The sequence below is a fragment of the Austrofundulus limnaeus genome, unplaced genomic scaffold, assembly GCF_001266775.1.
Source record: "Austrofundulus limnaeus strain Quisiro unplaced genomic scaffold, Austrofundulus_limnaeus-1.0 Scaffold1705, whole genome shotgun sequence".
Lineage (NCBI taxonomy): Eukaryota > Metazoa > Chordata > Actinopteri > Cyprinodontiformes > Rivulidae > Austrofundulus > Austrofundulus limnaeus.
Window position 1 is genome coordinate 10,560 of NW_013954107.1, and position 13,197 is coordinate 23,756.

Sequence of the window (13,197 nt, forward strand, 5' to 3'; positions counted from 1 at the left end):
TCTAAATGCCTTGAAATTGGCCTCTGTCTCTTTAAGAACCTCCTTCTGCTTCTGTTTTGCCCATTTCAGTGCGGAGGGTCTGCATTCGCGAGGGGTTGGGGGACTGCCATGATGCAGTTTACTTTACTTGGCATCTGAAAATACATTTCCTCAAAGGTATTTTTAATCTGAGAAAAGCTTCACTGAGTGAGAACCAATGTTGAGAGCTCAGCAGACAGTTAGGTTTCACTTTCACTTTCACCGGAGAGCCTGCAGGGGTCATGGGCGGGGTATGGAGGGAGTCGGGGAGGGGGTGCGCTCTGCCATGAGGAAGTTCAGCTTAAAGACACGTCCCAGGGGCGTTTCTGGTCCCCACCTGTCGTTTTGCTCCTCAGCATGGCTTCCTAAAAACGCTGCAGGATTTCTCAAACATGCATGAATGAGTCACAACAAGGCTTTGGGCATGTTTTTTATGAGAGTATAACATTATAACATGATATAAAACTAAAAAAGTTGATTTTACATGATATTGCTCCTTTAATACTAATTACTACTTTGTCGTTTGCTGCAATCAACTACGGTACATGTACATAAAGTTTGCTTTGTTCACAACTTTTAATGTTCCTCTCATTTTTCTGTTTGTATTCTGTGTTTTATCTTTTTTTAGGTTCTCACAGCCAGAGGTCGCCAACAAGAGCAAAACCAAGGATAACGCTGGACCCCTACATACGCCTCAAATCTGATAAGTTAGACTTGGTGAGTGTTCACATCTTCTCAGGACAGTTAATGGTCTACTGCTGAAATACTGATGACCAGAAAACATGTAGCTAAGACTATAGGATTTCATGGGTTGTTCTGATCAGCAGTGAAGAACAGAACAAGAAGTGAACTACAGAGGCTCGCATAAGTATTCATCCCCTATACGATGTTTCTATTTAGTTTTGCTACACATGTTTTCTGAAAGCACGTTTCATGTTCTCAGAACTCTACACACACAAATACAAAAATCACGCACACAATAGGCAAAACAACACATGTAGCCATAAATTTCACACCCACTAAGTGTATGAAAACTGTGTAGTTTATGTGGTAACCTTTAGGAAGCACTGTTCATTTTGACCATGTGAGGAGAATAGTGGAAGACATCTAGGACATCTATTCTTCTCCGAGCTCCTCGCACTGGACCGGACGAGACCAAACCAGTTCGGAGGCAGCGGGAAGCCCACCCTCTACCACACCTGAGGCGAGATAGAAGAGCCCGGTCTGCTTTGATTTAGGTTAGAACCTCTTCCAGGGACCAGATAAACGAAAATGTTTGCGGCTCTGGTAAAAAATGCTTCCATCCAGCAATAACTTATTCAGTGAGATTCACACAGCTCTCCTTTTGTTTTTCACTCTTCCAGTCACCGTTGCAACCTCTGAGCGCTCATTCTCTAAGTTAAAACTCACCGCTTGTATACACGTCAACCCCTTTGATCATTTACCTGTACAACAAGCCTCAAAAGCCATAATTTTAGCAAAAACAAATCTGTATTAATCACATGCGTGGGGGGTGTACAGGCGGACTGTCAGCCACGGATATTTCAACACCTGTGGCAGGGCAGAGCAGGAAGAAATGAGGGGTGAACTTATAGTGGAAGAGCGGGCTGGAAGATGGTTGTTTGATATTTACTGTTTTTTAACATCCTACAGGCTCTGAAATGTTAAATAGATTTGAAACTACATTTTTTTAATCTATAAAACTTAAAAAAATCTGGCAGATACCTGCAAAATAAGGAAAGAAATTACAGACAATCCGTACAACCTGACATGCTGCACTTGAGGAGCACAGTGGGACAGACTTCAGGTGCTTTTCCATTGATGTTACAGTCTGGTTCCAGTGGGTGTGTTTTGGGTGGAGGTGTTTTTTTTTTTTTTTAATTTAATGCGCAAAATGAGAGATGGAAACACATTTGCCAAATAAGTTCTGAAATTTAAAAAAATTGCTAAAAATTCAAATTAAAATTGGATGGAAACACGACTAATGTCAACTGCTACAATTGGAAAAAATGGTGACTCGAGTTGTTGTAAAGGCAGCTCAGACYCAACCAGTGACTCCACCCCCTAGCCAATCAGTGACTAACAGTGTTCTGATGTCGCATTTTGGTGTCGACTGGGACCGCTTGTAATCACAATGAAGTAGGTACTAAAAAAGGGCCGGTTCCATGAATCTGGCCTAATGGAAATGGCTTGGAACCGTACCGAACTATACAGACACTACACTAACTAGTGGAAAAGGGGCAAACTAAGTGGACTCATGTTGTTCATAGAGAATAAGAGATCAAAGAAGAACAGAGRAGTGCCAGTTTTATTGAACTTTAGCTACTGATAGGGAACAGGCTCTGAGCTGAAATAGATAAAGCTGGTGTCAAAATGACGCAACCACTATCCGTGGTGCAGAACTGTTTTGAATTTGTGTTGTTTTATAGCTGAATGTTTTAATAGTTTTCGGTTTGTTATGTCCATTTGATGGACTTCAAAATGACATAGTCGCTCTGTGGAGCTGAAGCTTGTAAGCCCTGCTGTTGCAGGCACGTGTATGTTGTATAAAATGATGTTATCATGAGCTTTATAATTTGGTATAAAGAGCCCGGTCATTTGACCCGCCCCCGGCCCGGCTCTGATTTGTTCTGCTTGTGTCATCCACCCCACCCTCCTCGATCCATTCAGAAATCAGTACTTCCCAAATGTTCCTGCATTTGAACCTTAAATTAATAGCTGCTGATACCCAACAATTGCTGGTATTGCTAATAAAGAACTAATAAATTGAGTGATGCCAGTCATTATCCCACTTGGTTATTATTTTGGTTTTTGGTCTTTATTGTTTATTTTTAACATTATTTCCTTAAAAACATCAATTTTTCTTCCCCACTTTTCATTTGCAAGCCATTCCATTATCCTAACTTTATTTTTAACCTTTGAAAAATCTGCTTTTTGAAGAAATACATAAAAATGATAACAGACTTAGGATTTATCTTGGTGCTATTAACTCATTTTCACAGTCGTAGCAGTTTCTCAGCTCTTCCACACAGATTTATCTTCATCCAACTACTGATCTCCATCGTCTCTGCTATCCATGTCACGCTTGTGCTTTTCATTTGCATTATTTTTACCCTATCAGCACATTCGCTTTCCACCCTGTCTGTCCCTATCTCCTGCCCTGCAGCCTCTAAAGACARGTTAAACATTAAATATAGGCGCAGTTCTTTATCTGTTGGATGATGTTTTGCAAAACAAACAGAAAGAGATTTTGGGTTGACATACCTATGAGGGCTCTTGTAATGGGTTAAAAAAAATCAAAATATAAATGAATAAAATGATATTTTTACAGCTTGAACTCTTTGAAAAATAGAGACTTATTATTGTTCTCAGTGTCTGTAAAGCAGGTTGAAAACATTCAGAGTTTCCAAAGATCTCATTAGAGCTAAACAACAAGAAATCTGAAGCTCCTGTGTTGAACAACTCCAAAATAGGTTCGTCTCCAAAAGCAATCAAACATGTACTAAGTTGTATCACAACGGTGTATTTATTAAACAAATGAAAATAATAAAACAGTATTAAATGCCATGTAGTGTTTTATTTTTTGTACATCAAGTTTGCTTTTCTGTAACTGAGAATCAAATTTCTTCATGACTCTGGTTAAAGTCAGGGATGTTTTAACCAGATTCTTATAGAGCATGGTCAGTGCAGTGAGATGTGATGTTGAACCTGAGGAAAGTCTGGATTCGCTTCAGTGTTGAGAAGCTCCTCTCAGATTCAGCTGTGGTCAGAGGAGATGTGATGAGAATCTTCAGCAGAGTCAAAGTCTCTGAAGGTGCAGATTGCTCTTCATGAAGAACTGGTACAGAGACACTTCACCACTACAGCTCCTGAACTAGATCAGACTTCTTGGTCCTGTTCAGCACTGGGTGAGCCTCCATGGTCTTCYGAGCTGCTTCAGAAAATTGTCAGTGATCCTGCAGGAACTTGGCTGCCTGCAGCTCTGATCAGATACTTTGTGAATGTCTCAAGATGATGTCACAAACCTAAAACAAAAAATGCACAAATTTAATTCAATGTGAAGATGGCTACAAGAGAGCTTTCTAATATATAATTAATATATAGAGAACAATTAATGTTATTTTAATAGCAACAAATTGTTGCACCTCTATGGTAAACTATTAATTATATTTTTATTTTAAAAATGTATTCATTTTTTAAAACAAAAGAAACTATGCACAACAGAAGAAAAAATGTAAATAAAATGAAAGGCAGCAGAAAGAAGAAAATATCTTCTATCTGCCCCTTTTCAAGAATAAATTCAAACAGTAATTTACAAAAAACAAAACTAAACAGAAACAACATAAAAATATCTTTATATTGTATTAAGTTGTGTTCACCTTATGCTGCTCAAAAATAAAGGGAACACCAACACAATCTAACTACACCARGTTCTGGCTCAATTTTTATTATGTCCGGCTTATTCAGTCCAAACTACTTCACTTTTAGTTTCTCCTCAAATATTCTGCTTAGAAAAAGTTTAGATATTGGGGACTTACAGTGTTGTTTTCTCCTTCATTTCTCGTTTGTTCTCCAAAATCCGCCTCGTATTGCCCTGCCGGCTGCAGCCTTATGATGTCGAGTCGTCGACACAGGTGGACCCACCCACTACCAGTGTGTGTTCGCAGGTCAGCTGCGAACCCAGGCCACCCTATTCTTTTGCAATGAGGACTTACTGCACACGACCAAAATCTTCACGAGTTGTGTATGGGAATCTGGGGCGGCGAAAACAGCGTGACCTGGAAGTGACTCGCACAAAAACGCTCATGAGTAAAATGGAAGTTTACACACCAATAACTATAAATTATTTATTTTGCTTATTAGAAAACATATACACTTTTTTGTCTGACCATTTATAACATATTTTTGGTTATCTTATTTTATTTTTATTTTATTTTGTGTACCAAAAATAGAGGGGGGCGCGAACCTGCGCCCCCTATTGACCAGCCGTCACTGGTCCAGACACCCATGGAGCCCCCACCTCAAATATGGGTTCTATCGTAAGCCATTGGCACAGTGTAGGTCGGACTCATCTATGTTCCTACCAAACTTCATGTTGATCGGTGCAGCCGTTTCCTTGCTACGATTTACCAAAGATCACTGAAATTTTTTTTTAATTAGACAAACAGTATGAAAACAATATGACCCCCGCTTTGTGAGTGGGGGGGGGGGGGGTCATACAAAACTTTGTTAAAACCATTTGTCTAATTTCCTATTAGATAAAATGGGCACAAATTTCATCCATTCTTTTTCAACACATTTCACAAGATTTTCCATTAAAAAATACACATATTTCCTCTGTCTGTATCTTTTTTCTTTGAGTTTTTAAAAAGTGTAAACYAGACTGAAGGACACTCTGTGTAGATTTAATATGCTGTGTGTGTGGAAACTCTCCAGATAACAGCTTATCTAAAGGATTTCCAGAGAATCAGTCGGACAGGACAGTTTCTGGAAAGATGAGTGGAAGTCAGGGAACAGATGGTTGTTTCATTCTACGGACGTCTTTTCACAGGAATGTGGACGATTTTGTTAGTCATCCAAGTTATTGTCAACCCTGGGTCCAGTCCAGGAAACAGAGTTGTAGTCTTACACACCTTTCTATTTCTGCCCCTCTGTTAAACCCCCATTCAATTATTATTTGCTTAGACCCTATTTTTGTKCTGCTGTCAGCACCAGTGTAACCTGAAGGAGCTGCAGCGGTTTGGTCAAGAAGAATGAACAAAAGTTTGACGTTAGATGGACCCAGATCATGGAGACKGACCTGAAGCGACTCAATGCAGGAACAGATTTTTTAAAAGCAACAACATAGAAAGATTACAAAGGGATGAACACTTTTGAGCTAAGTTTTACAGATTTATGAGATAAAAAAATATATATATCTCCATGCATGTGTGTCTTTGTCTCTGATTATTTTGGTACATCTGTCTCAGGCCCTGTCCTTCCTTGGCTTGGACGTCAGCGAAGAAAAAAGGAAGAAGCTGAGGCAGAGTCTCGCCCCAGATCCACAAGGCACTGTGGCYTATGGAGGTGTGGCACGTGCACTGACAAACACACACCTACACACATACAGCAAGTCACACATGCTTCCTGTTTCATCAGCAGCAATAGGAAATATCTYTGTTGAGATGCTGTCAAATCCCAGGTTCTGTGTGATGGCTGCATGCTGCTTACTGGTTGTGACACTTGTGTACAGCAGCATGAGGTGCCTCTGTCCAGGCTGCCAGTGAAAGAGGAGCATCTCTATAGTCCCAAGCTGAATTATCTGTCTATACACGTTCATATATAAATAAAAAGGCTGGCTGACTTTCAACAAGAATCTCATCTGAGGCTTGTATGGAGTTTACGTCTTTGTTGTGTCAGAATATGTCTTTTTCAGTAATCCAGTCTTCCTATGACAGTCCAGTATCATACATTTTACACAAACTTCTGATTTTAAACAAATATTGGTGTGAATGAGCATGGTGTTTCCACAAGATATTTTCTGGAACCAGAACAAAATGCTATATTTTTGMAGTGTGATTAGTGTTGAAATGTCCTGAAGGCATCAAACTAACCTTTGGGGTACAATGCTTACAGTATATCCTGTGAGACAAACACATGTTGAGTATCTGTTTTAAMAACATTAATTCGCCCAACCATTATGGTTCAAAACGCAATATTTTTCTCCCATTGATTAATCTTTTTTGTCCCAACTTTGGTTTAAAAGTTGTGACAGCTTYTGTGTGACTACAACACTAAGATACTCAGATGTAATTGCTAATCTAAATGGGCTTGTTTGTAAATAGGCCATATTTACTCCATCCAAGAGAGGCATAATTTCAGGTTTTGTCCAATTAATCTYATATCCTGAGGAGGCACCAAATTCAGAGGTACTATTGAGGTCTTTGGTTTTGAAATCAGTTAAACTACATCATCAGCATGTGATAAGAATTTGTGGGGAATTCCCTGATGGGTTATTGGTAATATATAAGAATGTAGACATATATAGGTTCTAGAGGTTCTAGAGCCAGGGCAAAAATAACAGAAGAAATATGATCCCCCTGACGAGTGCCTCTATATAATTATAAAGGTTTTGATATATTATTATTTTTCATTATTGATGGTTCTTTGCGCAAAATTCTGTTTCCACAAACTCTAATCACAAACTCAGTAACAGCAGCTTTATGATGACATCATCTCAGAGAGCTTACCCGCTACTTAGCCATCGCAATTATGTGTCACCAGAATTACATGCATCCACATCCCATAACTTCAAGTCCTACAATTTCTGCACAAATCATCTCAGATCCAACTTGTTACAGGRCCACAACTCCTAGTTTCTGCTTCTACATCCTCATCATCAGCCAACAACTTCTCCTTSGTCATCTGACCTATCGCTCATAGTTTATCCTCTTTTCTCAACTTTACCTGCTTACTTATCCCACATTGTGCCAACCCAGKTATCCTTAAACACTTTTTTATCCCAAGATCCCCTTCAATTTACATCTGTTTGTCCCACAATACCCTTCTTCCCATTTCTTTCCTGTTTCACAATCCCTCTCCCACAGTGCTTCCTCATCTCTTCTTCCTTTTCCTTTCCTCTTTCATCCAATACTTACGGAGGCCCCGAAAGGCAAGGAGGGACATTTGTCTGGATGTGTAGCATTGCAGCTAGCATGTCTCCACTTCCATCTCCTTCTCCAAAACCATCTGATGCCAGAGACCACTACGGCCGCCCAATTATAAAATGATTTGCAAATATTTCAACAATAAAGGTTGCTTATCTAAATCATGCAAGTTCCTCCGCATCCTTTAGCTCCTATAATCTCCACTGATGCAGACACACAATCAGAAGAACTATTTCAGATCTAAGGAAAGCTCATCAAAATCTCATTTAAATATAGCCATCTGTGGGTTCTAAGCTTGTCCAGTGTATTTGGAAAAGTTACCCTGAGCACTCCTTCACCGCCCAATAAATAAACAATTCAGAGTTCATTTGTTTGTTTGTGCTTTTCCGTTTGTTCTCAGATTTTGAGGAAGCTTCCCGAAACACATTTCAGCAGGAARTGGAGAGTCTGGGTTTGGGCGCGGACCCCTTTACTTTCTCCTATCATGAAGCAGCCAGTCTTATGGACACATCAGCCTTTCACTCACCTGTAAGCTTCTCTTACATCCAGTATTTGGCTGCTAAACTACACACAAAAAAARATACAAAATYCAAAAAATACATAGAAACAAACGGAAGGATAAAAATGACTAGAATGCACAAAATGACTCTTAATTTAAGCAAATGTGCAAACAACAAAGCGTCCGTTGATCTGTGTGCCTATGGGWATGTCTGCAGACATATGACTCAGAATGCAGCTACAGCAGTGAGGAGATGGAGCAGTTTCAAACAGAGGTGAAACAGCTGCAGACCCAGATGAAGCAGCTCAAGGTAAGCACACAGCTTCTGTGATAAGACAGTAAAAACATTATGGTTATTTACCCTCTTAAGCCTTTTCTCATATAATAGTATCAGTTGAAACCAGGGCTTTACATACACTGTATTTACATTAGTTTTAGATACTGAATCAGATTCAGCTTTTTCCTCTTTTTGGTCAGTTATTTCCAAAGTTATTTCTGTTTCTTGATTAAGAGGTAAGTTTTTGTCATTATGTTACWAGAAAATAACACAATTTCTGTGCACTCTGTGACAAAAAGAAAGTAGTAGTAAAAAGTATAAAAAGTAAAAGTAAAAAAAATATTTTTTTAATTAAATGCCCATTTATACTTGTTCCCAATATTGTACTTAGTAGTTATTGCACATTAATAATTAAGAGATTATAATAATTAATTAAATTAAGTAATAATTAAGTGTAAAGCAACAAATAGCGGTGAAGACATGTAGCAGGAGTAGTTAACCCATTCAGTGTGTATGCTGGTGGTCCAGTGTGTCTGTAGGGGGCAGAGGGAAAGTGGATGGACGGATGGATTTCACAGCTACTGGGAAAAAAACCATCCCTCAGCCGGGTGGTGGTAGTCTTTATGTTCCTGACAATTTMTGGTCATACACAAAGATTACTAAACATTTAAATAATTTGGTAAAAAGCCCAGAGGATAATATGATGCTTTGTGGAACTACCAGGGACTGATGGGGCTGATAGTGATTGAGCTCATAGAATTACTGTCTTGCTTGGCCCTGAAGTTATGCAGCACGCTCTTGTTAGGCGGTGCCACAATCCCTCAAACTCCTTCTCTGACTCCTCCACTCTAGTCAGCGTACAGCTGTGGAGTGGACCTGCAAACATGTAAACAGGGCCGGTGTTGTGCCATAAAGTGATGCTCTGCCAAAAAGTGATCAGCCGCTGCATCAGAGTGCACATCCTGTTTATGTGTTTTTCARGGGAAAAATCAKTGGGCCTCATGCAGGAACATGTTCGTATTCTTATCCTAAATTTCTCTTACTTTTGTTCGTACYAAGGGTTRGTACGAACATGTCACGTCAGATTCAACAAACTCTTCTATCTTCAGGAAAAGTGTGTAAATGAGCTGCGTAAATTCCACCTGTTCGTTTCCAGCTGCTCGTGCACGAGAGAGGAGATTAGCATAATTACCACCCCAAAAACACCATATAAGGCTATGTTTCCTGCCTCAGATACAAGGAAGTGTCCATTCATAAAAATGACAGCGAAAACTTAAAAGAAGAACTTTAAGAGTTCAGAGATTGAAGTCCGTCTGTCAGAGATCCAGAAAAGAAAATCTGTCATTTTTAGCAGGTCAGCTGTGGAATAAAAAGAGCTGCAAAAAGTATAAACAACTGTGTTAAATCATTTTCATTTATTCAGAAGCCACACCGTTGTGCACCGTACCCCCCACCACCACCACCCCCGCGCCGCGCGGTCGCAGGTGGTCTCAGATGTTGGTCTGAAATAAGCATTTTAAAATATTTTCAAAATATGTCTGACACTTTGGAGAAAATCCAGGACTCGCTGGAGGGATTATGTATCCCCTCTGGCCTGGGAACGTCTTGAGGTCCCCCAGGACATGGAGGGTGTCACTGGGGAGAGCGGGGTCTCTCTGCTGCTGCCTCCGTGACCTGATCCCAGATAAGCGGCAGAAAACAGACGGACAATTTATATTGTTAGTCTAAATTATTACATTTAAAATTATAACTCTAATTCAAGCAGAATAGCCTATTGTCAACATAATTATGGATTGTGATTTATTTTCAATTCAAAATATCTTCAAACTAACAAAATATAAAGTTATTAGTGAAGAAAACCAGTCTGGATAACAGCAGACTGACTGCTCGTAAAATATACGACAGGTCTGGACCACACGTGAATTTTGTTCGTATCTGAAAAAAATCTTAGAATACGAAAACATTGGTGAATGCCACAAGTTCTCCTAAATCACTCGTACGCACAATTTAAGAACAAATCTGTGCGTATGAACCGTTCTTGCAAGAGGCCCAATCTTTGATTATGGGAAATAAATTTGTATCAATCATACTATCTATGTTACATAATTTAAACTCTAAGTCTTCATAAGTATCTATATTTTAAAAGTATYTATCTACTAAACACAGTAGTCAGTGCTTTAAATCACATTAATTRACTGATGACACACATCAGAGGTAGTCCGTGGGCTAGGGTGGGTCACCATCCCCCACCTCCCAAATTACTGAACTTCTGTGGTATTTTCACATACCCTAGGGTCCACTCAGACAAAACAGTTGGGTATCACTGCCCCACAGCGACCCCATTTTGAAGTTTTCTCACACACAGAAGAYTGAATCATCTACATCCTATTTGTCTCCAAATTTACCAAATGCTTCTGGGTAAGCCTGGTTGTTCTGAAGGGTCTTCATGCCTTTCACTGTCCCTTTGCCCTTAAAGGCACTTGGCAGTGGGGATTCAGTGTCTTGCCCAGGGACACTTTGGCATGTGACTGAAAGTGGTGGAATTYAACCACCAACTCTCTCATTGGAGGATAACTCCCCTAACCTCTCAACCACTCAAGTCACCTCAAGTCAACGTCAATGTGTTGTATTAGTAGATAATATAATAGGTATTAATATTTGAATTAACTGTAATTGAAATTGCAACTGGATTCATCACTTGAATTTATTTATTTATTTATTTATTTATTTATTTATTTATTTATTTATTTGTTTGTTTGTTTGTGTATAGTGCCCTGACATGACTTACAGTATGTTGTAAATTGGTGCTTTATAATTAAATGGTCTTATGAAACAACAAACCTATGGCTTTTTCTACTGTCTCTCTTTGCAGGTGATGCTTAAGGACATGGAGCACAGCAAGAAAACCCTTGAAGAGGAGCTGCAGAAGACATCAGAGGTGAGAGTCCAGGCATTTTTCCATTAGATCAAACAGTGTCTCACTTGTCAGTGAGTGTTATTTACAGCAAGCTGCCTGTAATCCATCCCATGATAAAGTAACTTATTGTCGCCCATTATCATGTTTTATCCCAGAAAGCCTGTTTGACTGTGGAGGAGAACACCCGACTAAAGAACCGCCTGCAGGCAGCTGAGGCAGAGGCAGTGCAGAGGCAAACCAGCGGTGCTGAGCAGGACTATGAGGAGGTTATCCAACTGCTTGAGGCTGAGATAAGAGATCTGAAGAACCAGCTGGCTGGGAAGAGGCAGGCACATGGAGCAGATGGCACCAAGGTGAGGCAAAAACAGCTAGCTAAAATCTCAGGTTTTCCATCTTTTTCCTTTTAGAATTAAGAGTCATAGAGCCTCATGCAAGAACCGTTCATARGAGTYGATTTGTTCTTAAGTTGTGCGTACGAGTGATTTAGGAGAACTTGTGGATTCACCAATTTTCTTGTATTGTAAGATTTCCTTCAGATATAAACAAAATTCAGGAGTGGAACAGACCTGTCGTATATTTTACGAGCAGCCAGTCTGCTGTTATCGATGGATTTTCTTCAATGATAACTTTATATTTCATTAGTTTGAAGATATTTCGAGTTGAAAATAAATCACACTCCATAATTATGTTGACAATAGGCTGTTCTGTTTGAACTGAAATTATAATTTTAAATGTAATAATGTAGACTAACAACATAAATTGGGCAAATTAAATTAAATTGGCTATTAATGCTGCTGTGTAACACTACAATATTAATATGAAGATTTCAAACTATAAACCAACATAAATTATGCATTAATTGAAATTTAAAGGGGCTATATCATGTAAAATCAACTTTTTTGAGTTTTACATCATATTTTATATCATGAGTCCAGTTTCATGGCCTCAGGATTCCTCCACTGCTATTTGCAGATGAGGCAGTCCTGTTGGTGTTATTGTGTTGTGATTGTCAGCGCTCACTGGAGTGGTTCACAGTCAAGTGTGAAGTGACTGGGATGAGGATCTGCATCTCCAAATCTGAGTCCATGGTCCTTGATGGCAAAAGGATGMGTTGCTCTTTCCAGGTTGGGGGTGAGGTTCTGCTTCAAGTGGAYGAGTTCCAAGTGTTTTTGGATTTTGGTTACAAGTGAGGGGAAAATGTAGTTTGGGATTAATAGACGYACCAGTGCAGCTTCTACAGTACAGTATTGCAGACTTTATACCGGTCTGTAGTGATAAAGGGAAAGCTAAGCTGTAAGGCAAAGCTGTCTGGTTACTAATCATTCTACATTCCTACCCTCACCTATAGTCACAAACTTAGATAGTGACCAAATGAATGAGATCATGGACACAGGCAGTCGAAATGAGTATTCTCTGCAGTGTAGCTGGAGTCTCCCTTAACGAAAGGGTGTGAGTTCAGTTATCTAGAAGAGACTCTGAGTTGAACCACTGATCCTCCACATTGAGAGGAGTTAGATGAGGTGATTCAGGTATCTGTAAGAATGCTCCCTGGACGCCTCCCTAGGGAGGTGCTTCAGTTATGTCCAACTGGGAGGAGACCCCTGGGAAGACCCAGGACACATTGGAGATACTATGTCTCTCAGCTGTCTGGGAACACCTTGGAATTCTCCCAGAAGAGCTGGAGAAGGTGGTTAGGGAAAGAGAGGTCTGGGCATCCCTGTTCAAGCTGCTGCCCTGGGACTCTGACTGGAACAAGTGATGGATGGATGGATGGATGGATGGATGGATGGATGGATGGATGGATGGATGGATGGATGGATGGATGGATGGATGGATGGAT

The 13,197-nt window shown here is 39.8% G+C and overlaps 1 protein-coding gene across 1 annotated transcript in view; it reads left to right on the forward strand.

Annotated features, from left to right (window-relative positions):
- si:dkeyp-72e1.9 (syntaxin-binding protein 4) overlaps window positions 1-13,197 on the forward strand; it is a gene marked incomplete at its 5' end in the record, with an annotated part of 25,692 nt that overhangs the window by 8,651 nt on the left and 3,844 nt on the right. The window contains 6 exon segments of the mRNA XM_014033352.1: window positions 647-735; window positions 5,988-6,084; window positions 8,065-8,192; window positions 8,381-8,473; window positions 11,313-11,378; window positions 11,513-11,710. Coding sequence (XP_013888806.1) covers window positions 647-735; window positions 5,988-6,084; window positions 8,065-8,192; window positions 8,381-8,473; window positions 11,313-11,378; window positions 11,513-11,710 — 671 coding nt within the window.